Source organism: Sinohyriopsis cumingii, chromosome 1 (genome assembly GCF_028554795.1).
Source record: "Sinohyriopsis cumingii isolate HCF-2022 chromosome 1, ASM2855479v2, whole genome shotgun sequence".
NCBI classification, from domain to species: Eukaryota; Metazoa; Mollusca; class Bivalvia; order Unionida; family Unionidae; genus Sinohyriopsis; species Sinohyriopsis cumingii.
Genome location: NC_142961.1, coordinates 124,045,662 through 124,057,845, shown reverse-complemented (window position 1 = coordinate 124,057,845; position 12,184 = coordinate 124,045,662). Strand labels below are relative to the sequence as shown.

The 12,184-nt window shown below is 34.6% G+C and overlaps 1 protein-coding gene across 1 annotated transcript; it reads left to right on the top strand.

The window, feature by feature from the left end:
- The first annotated feature begins 8,078 nt into the window (after window positions 1–8,078).
- On the top strand, window positions 8,079–10,237 carry LOC149807802 (zinc transporter ZIP3-like). Its single transcript, XM_089946261.1, has one exon. The coding sequence runs from the start codon at window positions 8,476–8,478 to the stop codon at window positions 9,709–9,711; it is 1,236 nt and encodes a 411-aa protein (XP_089802387.1). The 5' UTR covers window positions 8,079–8,475; the 3' UTR covers window positions 9,712–10,237.
- The last annotated feature ends 1,947 nt before the right edge of the window (window positions 10,238–12,184 follow it).

Here is a 12,184-nt window from a genome sequence, read left to right as displayed (position 1 = left end):
ATTTTCGAAAAGCTTTGGCGCTAATGGTTGGTTTTGTGATTAGATCAGAAAATTCAAAAGGCTTATCTACGCTCTATTCCTGCCTTTGACGAATCATTTTGTAGAATTATGGTAGATTGTGCTGGTCCCTTACCTGAGACCAAGTCAGGTAACCAATACCTGTTGACCATTATGTATGTGTCAACAAGGTTTCCAGAGTCAATTCCCTTGATGAATATAATATCTAAAACAATATTAAAAGCTTTGTTATATTTTTTTAAAAGCTCAATTTGGCCTTCCCATGCCCGTGCAGTCTGATCAAGGCTCAAATTTCATGTCTGGAATTTTCCAGCAAGTTATGTACAAATTAAGCATTTAACAAGTCAAATCTTCTGCCTATCACACTGAGATTCAAGCGGATTAGAAAGATTCCATCAGACTCTGAAAAAATATGATTCGATTGTATTGTTTTGATACGGGTAAAGATTGGGATGAAGGCATTCATTTATTATTGTTTCGATGTTAGGGAATCAGTTCAAGAATCTTTAGGTTTCAGTCCCTTTAAACTGACTTTTGGAGACACTGTGCGTGGACCATTTACATTATTGAAAGAGAAACATCTTTCTAATGAAGATTCCGAAATTAATCTAAGTTTCTAATTTTAAACATAAGTTGTCAAAGGCTTTTGAGGTCACAAGAGCAAAGCTGCACTCTACTCAATCCAATGGAAGTTAAGATATGATAAAAAATCCAAGGAAAGGAGCTTTTAGCCTGGTGATAGAGTCCTGGGTCTCTTGCCATTACCACAAAAATCCTCTTCAGGCCAAGTGTTATATTCTTTACACAGTTGACAGGAAAATAAATGATTTAAATTACATCGTAAATACTCCTGGCAGGCGTAAACAAAAATAATTCTGTCACATTAATATGCTAAAAGGGTGTATTAAAAGAGATAACCAGGTCGAAAATGCAATTAATTTAGTTTTACCTGTCCCACTCAGTGAAAAATTAAGTGAAGGAATATTATCGGATTCTACTGATATTGGAGTGAAATTATGAAAGATCTGGACCAGAAACTTTCACATTTGCAAGAGCAAGAAAAAAATGAACTTAAACAGTTATTGTATGAATATGAGCACTTATTTCCACATGTTTCTACAAGCACAAACAAAATCTTTCATGACGATGAAATTGTAAATTCCAAACCTGTGAAACAACACCCGTACATGATGAATCCTCTGAAATAGGAATACTTGAAAAAAGAAATTCAATATTTGCTGGAGAATGATTTTATAGAGCTCAGTAAAAGTGACTGAAGTTCACCATGCATACTTGTTCCAAAACCTGATAAGACTTTCCGTCTGTGTACTGGTTATAGGAAGGTGAATAGTGTGGAAATGAAACAGATTCATTCACATTACCAGGAATCGATGAATGAAAATTTCGGGAAAGCCAAGTATGTCACCAAATTTGACCTTTTGAAAGGATTTTGGCAGATTCCACTAACGGAAAGATCAAAGAAAATGTCGACATATGTGACTCCAGATGGACTTTACCAATATAAAGTAATGCCGTTTGGGATGAAAGGGTCGTCAAGTACAATTCACCGTCTCATGAATATGATTACCTCAGGTCTAGACAATTGTGATGCTTAAATCGATGATATCTACAATGACACCTGGAAATAACATTTAGCAATAATTCGGAAATTCTTTGACAGACTCACTGATGCATGTTTGACAATTAATTTATCTAAAAGTGAGTTTTGTAGGGCTATTTTAACGTTTCTAGGACACATCTTGGGACATGGACAAGTTAAACCTATAGATGCTAAGGTAAAGGCTATCTCTGAATTTCACGTGCCTGTTAATAAAAAGCAACTGATGCAATTTTTAGGTATGGCCAGACACTATCGAATATTTTGTTCCAATTTTGCTATAATTGCTGAACCCCTGACAAATTTGTTGAGTAAGAAAAGCAAGTTCCTTTGGACTGAAAAATGTCAGAAGGCTTTTGACAAGTTGAAAGCCATACTTCAAAGCGTGCCAGTTCTTACAGCTCCAAATTTCAGCCAATCATTTAAATTTTTGTTGATGCGAGTGATGTTGGGTTTGGAAGAGTTTTGATTTAAAAAGATGAAAATGGTAATGATCATCCAGTGTGCTATTTTTCTAAGAAATTAATTCAGCAATCGAGAAGGAATATTTGATTTTGATATTAGCATTACAACATTTTGAAGTTTACATAAGCTCAGCTCCTTCTTCGATTATTGTATTTAGTGACCACAACCCTATTACTTTCATCGGGAAGATGAAAAATAAAATTCAAAGACTGCTAAGTGGAGTTTGTTGCTACAGGAATATGATCTTGACATCAGGCACGTCAAGGGAAAAGATAATGTAATAGAAGACGTACATTCCCGTGTATAGCAATGTATTATTTTATGTACACTGCGCAATTTATATGAGTTCCTTTTAACCTCATGTATAATAGTATGTGGTAAAAAGAAAGCTTTATGTATAAATCTTTGTTTTTCTTTATGGGGGAATTGTTATGTATATTTGATTTAATTATATCTGATTTAATATATATTTATTTCATTTTAATTGTTTGTCAGTTTTATTTTGTTGTTTTTCATTACATAATGCTGTAATGTAAATTTATTCACTAGAGATGATACTTTTTCAGAAAACAGTTTGACCTTGACTGTTCGTTTTATAAACACCAGGTGTTCATCTAAATCCTTACCTTGATTCAAAATTTGTAGCAACCACGTAAACAATATTTTGTGAAAAAAATGATTGGTTGTTGTCTAAGTCATGATGGGACCTCGTGTTTAAGATGTCAACAATTTTATTTTAGTTTTATTTCTTAGAGTAAAATTATTGGTTTTCGTCAGGACCACACTTGGTAGACGTGATCTTTAACAAGTACTTAATTTGTATAAGCTTCTATAACACGAAGACGTGACCCCTTGTTTACATGAAGACGATATAACCTATGATTTGGAGAATTATTCTCAGTTGAAGCTGGGTTGTTACACTGGAAGTTGTGTGTTGTGCTTTTTGGAGTTATTTCAAATTACCTGGATTGGAAGTAGTTCAAATTACTTGGATTCAAAAGGATTAATTCTGTTATTTTTCTGAAAATTACGCATGCTCATGTACAATTGTTGAACAAGTACAGTTTTTTAATACAAATTTATTCAGCTATCAGAAACCTGAGTGATAATTCTTGTTTCTACAAAAACTGTAGAATTCAATACTACAAATTTCACCATACGTCATCGTTTTCCATCTTGGATTCTTTGTCGGGATTCGAACTAGAAATCATCAGAATATTGTGTTATTAGGACTTCAAAAATTTTATTCGTGGATTATTCTTGATTTATTTTTGGATTCGATTCTATAAAACTGTAAGTTCGTATTTTTTTCAAATTTACAGAATTTTTCCAGCGTAATAAATTATTGTATTTTTCAAAGCTTGTTGTTTTCACTCTTTCTTGTGTTACTCTTTATTCAAGCCTAAACACGTGACATAAGTTGGAACATTTCATATTTTTCCAATTCCAAACGGCTTCCTGACATCTGAATTTCCCCGTTTTGGACCTATTCATACTTATTATTACTTTAAAAAAAAATAATTGCGACTAATAAACATGAATATTGTTGATTACGGGAAAATAAACCCAACGTAAATAAATGGAATGTTTACATCACGTTTTTTCCATTTCCTTAATAGGAAAGGTATTTTCGCCCGTCACTATACCTTCTTTGATTGTGGAACAGTTGCTGCTCGGTGGTTAGTGTTCTCTTCCCCCAAGGCAACAATAGGGTTTCTTCCTTCATTTGGTTTTTGAGGGTGCTTTTACATAGTATATAAAGATACTTTTGTAATGTACAGGCATTCTTTTTCACAGCACCCGCGTTGGAAATGTAATGAACAGCCATTTATTCACATCTCGTACTGATCTGAAATACGAGTCCTAGAGGTTATATGACAAAGTATAGCGTATTGTTGGAAAGAAGCAGAAAGGAAGAAGCGTTTATTTATTACAATTTAATTTTCGATTTCTAATAGGATTAGATAGTTATCAATGATTAATATCTTAAATCTGATAATAAATTCACAGTGAAAGGTTGTGTATTTCCAAGGTTTTGGTTGATGTATAACTTCCGCTCTTGTCTTGTATGCTTTTTTATGACACTAAAATTGAAATGCAGTCTGTAACTGTGGAGTCTTGGCTGACTCAATTATGATGTTTATGTCAAGTTTTATTAAGTTACAGGTCTTTCGTAGGTCGTTCGTGATAAAAATGTTGTATTTGCACACTGTGGCTTTCCCCTACTATGACAAATTCGAACCAAATTTGAGATATAGTTTTTTTTTTGTTTTAACTCGGTAAGTCCATTTTTGAGCAAACATGATCATTATTTAACTGAGGAAATATTTTCAGTACTTAAAATTTACATTTGATTAATTATTAATCAATGTTTAAGATCTAGATTATCAACCATATTATTTCATTATGTTAATATAATATCTAAAGACATTACATTATCCGAAAATCGTTGTATCGGTCAACATTTTTTTCTAAGATTATCGGCCATTTAAGCGGCTATTCAATTTTCTTCATCAGGACCGTTCAATATACAGATTCATCGTTATCAAAGTCCCATTGCAACAAGCTTACGAAACCATAAATAGCTAATTTTTTCACTATAACTCTAATTGTAATGAATTGTCCGAGTTTTTAGCAGTACAATTGGATATTGACTGTGACGTGTTTTGCAGTTTAATTGGCTATCGACCGTCACGTGATACCGATGTGAAATGTTTTATACATCGGTAAATTTGGAAACTGTTTTCGGTTTCCAAGCAGTTTCCAACGAGCTTTAGTTCGAAGCGTTGCATGTAGTCTTTCTGCCATAATAATTACAACAGCAAGTCACCCCCAACCCAATTTTGAAATCCTAGACAGATTAGAATTTCAAACTTACTAATCGTGCAGTCCTTCGTGCACTACAATACTTGATAGGGCATGCTTTGGGGAGTTATTGCACTTTCCCTTCGACATGTTTGACCAGCTTTTTATTGAAGGACATTGTTTATTCGTAACGTAAGGAGTTGGGTATCCCACAAAGAAAGGTCACTAGTTTGCTTTTGAAAGATCGAAGATGGAAGATATAACAAGAAAGTTTTAAATAACTGCCGGACATACAAGTAAAGCTGATAAAATCAAAAGCCTGGTTTTAAAATTATATCGAGTGACAAAATTTTCGCAGATCACTGATGTGAGGCGACCTGCCTTATCTATAATACCAGTAACTGCCTTAGCAAACGCGGGGCCCGATTAGAATCAATTTAGCGGGGCCCGCTGGATTTTCAAGTGAGGCCCCAACGGAGCGAGGCTTTTGGAAATCAATTTTTAAACAAGTTTAATATGATATTGAACTTAACATTTTCTTCCATCGCTTTTAGAATTACTCTCTCTCTCTCTCTCTCTCTCTCTCTCTCTCTCTCTCTCTCTATATATATAATTTACTAACGCGTGGGGCTGATGTGAGTGTACGCGGCCCGATTGGGTCAAATCGGTCCAATCGACCTAAGACTGGCTCAGAATAATACCATATGAAAGTCGACGAATCTTGGTTAGCCACGTATTCTGATGCAGGATGAGGAGGCAAATAAACAAAAAGTAACAAAAAGCACACTAGCTGTAATGCGTAATATATTCACACTTAAAGAATATCATTATGCAACTTATTGCTTAAATATCTTACTAAATTTGTTACATTTAAGGGTAGTTTTTACTCAAATTGAAATGTTTACATTGTATTCTCTTATATATTTTAGGTAAAACAAAACTGCCTATGAATGACAATATCGTTCGAAAATTCCCAATATGAAAAGGAAATATGCAAGCTTGTTTTAATTTATTTGTCACAAGCCAATATCCCTGTCAAAAAACCAAATCTTCCATTGAACAGGTTTGCTTCCATCATGTTTGTTTCGGAATTCGAATATTTCGTTTTCATGAATGTCTTTGTTACGAGAGTTGCCTGAAGATATATATGAAGATAGATTATTGGAAAAGAGAGACAAATGGATGGAGTTCAGGTCTCTCCATACTGCTGTCCATCGTATTTCAGAACTGTGTGTATCTTTCTTTGCATCATCTTAATATTAATCTAAATAAAATCCTTTACCTAAAAGAAGTTTAGTATCGATTTTAAATGGCACCTGATAATATTAGACATGATATTTTAAGAATAAAGAGCATCTAAAAGCGCTGAACTATCATTATTTTTTCTTTATTTTCATAGTCAAATAAACAAGGGCATTTCCCATCAATTGAGATAGCAATCACGTAAGTGAAATTTTGCAAACATACATGCATTTCGTCTTCTATAAAATGGTTGATGCACAATTTTGAAATGCAAATGGGGACATAAATTAATATTATTAACCCATAAATTAAACGAACAAGGAGAAATAAAAAAGACTACATACATAACATACATCCATGTTTCAGTTCTGTCGAGAAGACTATGTTGCATGAGTAGGTAATAAGGTTATCATAAGAATACATGTGTAGAAAGATATACGTGATACGTGCACACATTAGGGTCAATTTGAAGTAGACGGTTAACCTTGTACCACCACAATCATTACTTGTCTAGGCCATCTTGATTCACATTTCACGTAGGAACAGTGTGACAAACAATGCATGTTTCAGCTGAACTTAGGTGACCGAGTACTGAGTTAGATGTCGCTTTTATTTTAACTGAAGAAACTCTGGTGCAAACAAAAAAAGAACAATAAGAACAACAAAAAACTCCCAACAAGAACAAAACGTGATTGGCAAGAGTTCATAGTTCATTCAAAATTGATTTTTTGATCACTTGTTTCATAGAGTATCGCATGACAGTTTGATACATTGTTTCTACTAAAGAAACAAACATCCCAGAATATTATCGAAAAAGGACGTAAACGAGTTTTCTAGCAGTTTCTTACGTTTACGTTAAGGATTGTGGAGGCTACATGGATACATTACGCGTGTGTAATGCTTCGCACCTGCTAAACCTTTTGCAATTGTATCTATAAGAGTTGGGATATGGTTATGAGCCAAATAAATATAATGATCACTCCAAGACGAGAGGGAGAGGTCAGACCCTTTGGTCCGATGTGATTTCATACCAGGATGATAGGGGAACCTACTACGATCCTTTACATGTTGCCTACAAACTAAATTTAGTCGCCAGTCAGTAGTGATAAGAGTTCAACAACGTCTTAGATGATTTCACAGAAAAGTGTTCATCATTTGAGAGAGAGAGAGAGAGAGAGAGAGAGAGATCGATCGAGAGATCTTTAATTCTATTGATGGTATATCTAGTGCGAAAATCTAGTCCAATTATGTTTGATATAAAGTCTAGCTAGTGTCTGGAAATAAATTAGTATGTGTTCCTGCAGTCTCACGTAGCAAGAGTGGCTTTAGTTGTTGACCACAGCACATGTGGAGCGGATAAAAATAGAAGCGTGTGATAAGATTGCCATTGGGGTATTGAACAGAATTCACATTTTGTAGTCTAGTCCGGGAAACTATGTACACATCCATCTGCCACCGTAAAGTTGCACCGTATTAACTCATTTCTTTAACTTTGAGTAAAGAACATGAAACTTATTGTTTGAAAGAAAAGATACTTATAAGCCTAAATCATTTTAGATCTACCAAAAGAAAAGAATAAATTTGAAGAATTTTGAAAGATTTTATTGGTTTTAGTATATATATATATATATATATATATATATATATATATATATATATATATATATATATATAATATATCTAATGATGCAAGAAAATTTAAGGGGAAAAGCAGTACCATTATGAAGTGCTGTTTACTTATGAATTAATTAATATTTTAATAATTAGCAATTAATTGATACCGTTGTCCCTAAGATCTAAAACTACAAAAGGAATAAAGAGAGTACGAAAACCTCACTCCGGTAGCGTTAGTTAAATTATTCATGTATTTATTAAGGAAGGATATCAAGAAATACACACCGGCCTTAGCCGTGTTTTAGGAGCACTCCTGTCGGTACGGCTATGGTAGATATACCCTTCATTTGTGTCCTGTTTGACCCAGCGATACAGATTATGTGAAACCCTGGATCTTATCAAGTCACGCTTGTGGTTGTGCAAATTGTGATTCTAAACTCTGGTCATGTGCTACAACGTCTACATTGCTGATAATAGTATGTGTTAACTAAATGAGTTACATTAACTGGTATTGACTTCCGACTGAAATTCGCTGGAGACAAGGAGAAACTCTACATTATATTTGTTTCTGTAAAAGTGATGGAAAGTTTTTAAAGTAAACTTGTAATGTTGTACTTTCAAACACTGTATAGGATTCTAGTAGATTCCTGATTAGATGAGCAAATGGTGGAAAAGCTATCGCAAAAGTAAGACAATACTTTAGAGTACTTCTCATGCAAGAAATGGTTTCTGTAGCCAAAATTTCGGGAACATTTGTATTGTTTTCAATCTCCTTTTTATTTGGACTTTTGCCATATTTGATCTTTAAATTTGTAGGGAAACGAATCAAAAATTCGGAAAACTATAAAACCTTTTTGAGCATTTTAAATTGCTTTTCCGGAGGGGTGTTCTTTGCCACTACCATCATGAACCTGCTTCCAGAGGCATTAGAAATAATGGAGGAAGTCCTCCTTGAGGTGGAGAAAAGAGGGTTTAACACCCAGTTTAAGGAGTACCCTATTACGGAATCCCTACTAGGAGTTGGCTTCTTCCTTATCCTCCTGATTGAAAATATTGGGGCCGCATGCTGTGTCAAGACTTTCCAAAGAGAAAAAGTGAAAGAGGCGCCTTGTCAGAAAGAGTCTCATGGAGTGCAAATGACAATAGAAATAGAGAAGGAAAGTCAAAGTTCAAACGGTGAGATACACAATTTAAGTGGGAAGGAAAGCAGCGAAAGGCAAATTAAAGTGGTCTCAAAGAGCGAAACGGAGGCGGAATTTACCAAGGCACATGAAATCCCAAAGGAACCCTGCCAACCACATGACTTTTCAGACGAACCATCTGCTTGCTACACTATTCCGGAAGCTGCTGCAACATCAGCTAGCCAGGTTTGTGATCATGGAAACCATGTCGGAGAGTACGGAACAACAAGAAAAGACTCTAACGATACTAAGAAAGAATTTTCAAATAATGAAGAAATCTTGGCAATCGATGATTCTGTCACGAATTTCACCAAATTGAGGACATTAATTCTTCTTATCGCTCTCTCCCTCCACATGGTGTTTGATGGTCTGGCATTGGGCCTACAGAAAGAGGACTCCAAGGTCTGGCAGCTTCTAGGAGCTCTTGCCGTTCACAAAAGTATAGTGTCTTTCAGCGCAGGATTAAAACTAGTTGAAACCAGTCCTTCCATTATTGTGATGCTGGGGGGTTTGACACTCTTTTCCGTTGTTTCTCCATTAGGAATGATTTTAGGAATCTTAATTACCTCTGCGGACGGAATAGACAACCTTTCGAGAGACCTTGCATCTGCCATATTACAGGGTATTGCAACGGGAACGTTTATGTATGTAACATTCTTTGAGATTATCTTTCGGGAAGTTCACGAATCTCGAGATCTACGAAAAGCTTTGGCGTTAATTGTTGGTTTTTTGATTATTGCTGCGGTGAAATTCATTGACTATCAGTAAAGCATGAATTATTTGTTTTAAAAAAATGATATATAAGCAGGATACACGCGTTGGAATCATTTTGTCTACAAAATCAAATTTCTTTCCTAAGTGTTAAGCACATTTACAATAACCTCAAGGTCCAAGGCTATTTGTCATATGTAAAGTTTAAAAACCTCGCAAAGCTGGAGATGTTATTACTAAAGGTTTATCAGTAAGAGATATTCAAAATGACATTGGACAGCTCCGATGGCCTAATTGGTTAGAGCGTCCGTCTCGGATGGAGGAGGTGATGGGTTCGAACCCCGACCGAGTCATACCAAATACATAAACACGGTGCTAGTAGCTGCCTCGCTTGGTGCCCATTATTGTTAGGACTGGTCGGTCTTGTGTCAGGATAATGTGACTGGGTGGAGCATGATGCTCAAGTTCTGCGTTATGATGCCTCAGTGCTACTAATCACTATGAAAATGCAACACTGCATACATCGCAGCGGTATGACTGAAAATTTGTTAAAGTTACGTTAAAAATCCAAATTTTTCTCTCTCTCTCTCTCTCTCAAACACACACACACACACACACACACACACACACACACACACACACACACACACACACACTGATTTTGATTTAGAACAACACACAAAAAAACCACACACATTAAAGCAAAAAACGTGCCAACTAACTTTTCTATTGAAATACTTTTCTAAAACAATATCCAGACAAAGATCTGTATCTACATTTATTCTCAAGCGCATTATTTCATTGTTTTCCGATATAGAACTGCCTCGCGACATTTAGCATTCTGTAGCTACACTTACTTCGACCAAATGCAATGCTACCAGAATGATGAGTGTTCGAATCCTTCCACCAGATCAGCCTGTTATAGTTACTGAGGTGTACATGTGAGCAAGACACTGGATTGGTACTCAGTAACCTTCTTGTCTTGTGCGATAAATTTGCAAAGCGTTTTTGTCTCTCCCACTATAACAGTTTGTTTTCTTCAATTCTTTTTCATGGTTCTTTCGCATAATGTCAACTATTTTCACAATCCACAAACATTAGTTTTCAGCGTTAGAAATGTAATTAAAAGTGTTCAATTCAGATTTCGTATTGACAATCAGCCCTGTATATGCGTAGTCTTGGTTGGTTAATTGACGAGGATTCCTATGTCTAGTTGTATTGTTATAGGTTTGTCATTACAATTGTTACACTTGCAAACTGTAACTTATCCTCGTTATAAAAATTGGAACCAAATGTGGCATACTTATTTCATAGTTCTAACCCAAAGACATCTCCATTTTCTGCAACTTTTACCCGGAAAATGTTCTTTTAACTGAAAGGTACCTTTTCAATTAAATCGGCAATCAACGTTTAAGACTTCATGTATCTATCGTTATGTTCTTTCCTAATGTTCAAACACATCTTCATCTGAATACATCTAAATATATGAAATTATTGCATCTGTACAAAAAAATATTTGGACCTTTTCAATGACTCTACTATTATATTTATAAGGGCCGTTCAAGATACAGATTGAGGCAGATAACCCTTTCTCGTTACCATAACCCCTTTTTAACTAGTGTACAAAACTATCGATAACAATCATTTTAGATTTATTTCAACAGAATGGAACACAAACATTTGTTAAAACGACCAATATCATTTCTAGCAATTTTGTCGTATTAAAGAATAAGCCAGCGAATAATTTATCGTTCTTGCTACATCTTCTTCAGAATAGCAAATATAGGTGAAAAAAATGAGTCAGTGTAATAAATACATGTTGCTGCTTGTAAGAGCAAACTATGTTTGGAAGTATTGTCCGTTTGTTACCAGGAAACTGCTTGTCGATAGCTATATATCTCGTTATAAAATAAAATTTCGTCAGGAACATTTTGTTGTAATGATTTTGTCCAATTCGGCAAGACACACATTGGTTTAGTTGAAAATGTGCTTCATATCGGTTATTTTCTAACTGGTGGACCTGTTTGTTTAAAATGTTTATATCTTTATTGATATTTAAAAATTAAAAATGGCTCACTAATTTTTAACATTTATTTGATTTAAAATATTAAGCACAACTTATTCTACCGACTGAAGTAAAAAACATTGCAGAAACAACTATTAATGAAACTGACGTACAACAAAAACTGGCATAAATATTGAGACATTCTCATGTTAAATCAAATTCTATGATCACGAGAATCAATGCGCGTCAGTTACACAAACTCTCGACTGAAGTACATGCATACAGAATAATACGTTATTATTTTCTTACCTATTTTCTAACTGACATTTATCCCACCTCTAACTTGTTTTGTTCTCCTTGGTCTATTTTTCCGATAAAAACCTTGTGCGAACTAATACCAAGGACAAATTGGGCACCCTCCTCTGATCTCTCAAAATTTGTGCTAATTAGAAATAAATATTTAACATTTTAAACATTCGTAAAAATGAATATAGGAATTATAGAAAAGAAATATTTACGAATTTG

Coding starts and splice junctions, on each gene's coding strand:
- LOC149807802 (XM_089946261.1), top strand. CDS start 8,476: ATGCAAGAAATGGTTTCTGTAGCCAAAATTTCGGGAACATTTGTATTG.